The sequence below is a fragment of the Monoraphidium neglectum genome (assembly GCF_000611645.1).
Source record: "Monoraphidium neglectum strain SAG 48.87 unplaced genomic scaffold scaffold05353, whole genome shotgun sequence".
NCBI classification, from domain to species: Eukaryota; Viridiplantae; Chlorophyta; class Chlorophyceae; order Sphaeropleales; family Selenastraceae; genus Monoraphidium; species Monoraphidium neglectum.
Window position 1 is genome coordinate 1 of NW_014008277.1, and position 2,379 is coordinate 2,379.

The 2,379-nt window shown below is 69.8% G+C and overlaps 2 protein-coding genes across 2 annotated transcripts; one reads left to right on the forward strand and one right to left on the reverse strand.

The window, feature by feature from the left end:
* Window positions 1–50: 50 nt before the first annotated feature.
* Window positions 51–1,354, reverse strand: MNEG_15466 (hypothetical protein; the record flags this gene model as incomplete). The annotated part of the gene is made up of 4 exons (XM_014036062.1): window positions 51–157; window positions 361–445; window positions 737–1,168; window positions 1,343–1,354. Coding segments are annotated over 4 exons (636 nt in total), but the record flags the coding sequence as incomplete, so codon positions are not given.
* A 409-nt stretch (window positions 1,355–1,763) lies between these two features.
* On the forward strand, window positions 1,764–1,977 carry MNEG_15467 (hypothetical protein; the record flags this gene model as incomplete). The annotated part of the gene is made up of 1 exon (XM_014036063.1): window positions 1,764–1,977. A coding segment is annotated over one exon (214 nt), but the record flags the coding sequence as incomplete, so codon positions are not given.
* Between the last annotated feature and the right edge of the window lie 402 nt (window positions 1,978–2,379).

Genomic DNA, 2,379 nt, shown 5'->3' on the forward strand with positions numbered 1-2,379 from the left:
CCCCCACCCCCCGCGGCGTTGGCGGCGGCGGCGGCGGCGGCAGGGGTCACCTGCATCACGTTGCGCGCCACCACATTGCGAACGCCTGTGGAAGCCCGGCAGCGGGGCAGCGCGGCGCCGGCCAGGGGCGTGGGGTGGTGGTGGTGGTGGGGGGGAGCTGGTGGCGCCAACAAACAGGGGGAGGCGCGCGCGCCGGGCACGCAGGCTCGCCCTGGCTGCGGAACGCAGGACGCCGGCGGGCCCGGCGGCACCTGCCCCCTCCCCGCCGGCCGCACTGGGGGGGCCGACTTCTCGTGCCCGCGGGCGACCTTGGGGGGCGTCGCAGGTCAGAGAAATATGAAATGCGAGGCGCGGGCGCACCGTCCCAGGGCTCGGTCTGGCCGGGTCGCCCCTCCAGGTCATCGATGCTGAAGGTGTCGGGTTCGCTCTTCATGAGGTAGTAATCCTTTAGTAATCAATGACGCAGGGTTAGTCGATGGTCAAGCGCATGTGCGGAGTGGGGGTGCGTGAGCGGCGGCGCGGCGAACAACCTGAGAAATGCATGAGGGGGCAAGCGCGCCGCAGGCGGCAGAGCGCCGAGCCCACTGGCTCGGCGACGCTGCAACCGGCCCGCGCAGCAGCTGGCGGCCGCTCGGCTGCGCTGGCAGCCGCCCCAGTTGCCTGCGCATGCCCGCGCCCGCAGGCAAGTGCTGAACGCGGGGCCAGGCGCGCGCAGCCTCGTGCAGAGGGTCCCCACCGGCTTGGGCTTGCTGGCTGTGGCCACGGCCTTGCCGCCGCCGGCCGCCGCGGCGGCGGCGCGCTTGCCGCCGCGCGCCGCCGCCGGCTTCTCCTCCCCCGCCGCCGCCTCGGCTTGAGCCTCGGGGGCCTGCGGCTCCGCAGCCGGCTCTGCCGCTTTGACGGCCTTCGTGGGCTTGCGCGTTGCGGCTTTCTTGGGCGGTCGCGGCGCCGCCGCCTTCTTTGCCGCTGGCGCTGCTGCTTGCTTGCCTTCTGCCGCTGCCGCTGCCTTCTTGGGCGCCGGCGCCGCCGGCACGGGGGCGGGTGCAGGCGCGGGCGCCTCAGCCGCGGTCGCCGACGCGCCTTCCTTCTTGCCCCTGCTGCTGGTGCGTCGGGCGGGCCGCTTGGCATCCTCTGGCGCGTTGTCTATGGTAGCCTCATCCGCCGCGGCGCGCTGCTCGGAAGGGGGAGATTGCTCTTATGCGATACCGGGCTTCATCGGGGTGAGGCGGCGAGTGACGCCGGGTGTGCCGGTTGGCGGAGCAGCGTGCTCTGCACGCGCGTTGTCCTGCGGCCAACTGCGCCAGCGTGTTTAGCCCATGGTACAGGTACCGGTCCGCCATCCTACCTTGCGACCCATTGCGGCTTTGGCTTTGTGCGAGCTGATATGACGGGCAAAGTGCCGCGGCGGTCCCAGCGAAACGACGCACGCCACAGCTCTGGCTAGCATGTGCCGTTCATAGCCTTGACTGAGATCAAGATCAGCTACTGATCTGGATCAACTAGATGGATAACTTGACCGTCTTTTGACCGCATCGATGTAACACAAAGCGTTTTCCTCTTCAGTAAGAGGGCTCTCATTTATTTTGTCACATGTCCGGGGAGTCCTTCGTGCCTCGACACAACTGGCAAGCTGTGTCTTGTCCCGATGTCCGGTGCAGGTGGCACAACCGTTGTTCATTATTTTGATCGAAACGCGCACAGTCTCGTCCCTGCGTCTGCTAGCCTGGCCAGCGCCGCGCCCCTTGTCGGCGAGCGCCCTCACACCCATGCAGCAGCAGCAGCAGCAGCTGCGGCAGCATCAGGAGAAGCAGCAGCTGCTGCTGCAGCAGCAGCAGCAGCAGCAGCAGCAGCAGCAGCAGCAGCAGCAGCAGCAGCAGCCACCGGCTGACACCAGCGGCGCAGCGGACCCAGCCATGAAGGAGGCGTGCGATTGGCGCAACCTCCCAGCCGACGTGATCGGCAAGCTGATACATGACTGCGGTCTTCGGGTGCACGACATCCAAGCTGTCATCCTCACATGCTCCCAGGCGCGCGCCCCCCGAGCGATTCGAACTCCGCATGCGACAGATGTGCGATCCCGCGCCGCCCGGCCCGGTAGCCTGCCGCCCGTGGCCCCACGCGGCGCGCAGGCAAACTGCAGGGCCCCGCCCCGCCCTTGCTGCCCGTGCGGCCCGCCCGCCTGCACCAATTCCCTGCGCCGGCACGCGACGCGCAGTGGCGGGAGGGAGCCAAGGGGCAGCTGCAGGAGCTGTCACCTCTGTACCTTGGCCCCCCCTGCCGGGCCCCGCCCGCCGCGTTCGCCGGCCTGACCTCCCTTAGCTGCCGCGCCGTCCGTGGCCGCGGCTTCGCGCCGCCCCCCTTCTCCGCCACAAGCAACGGCGG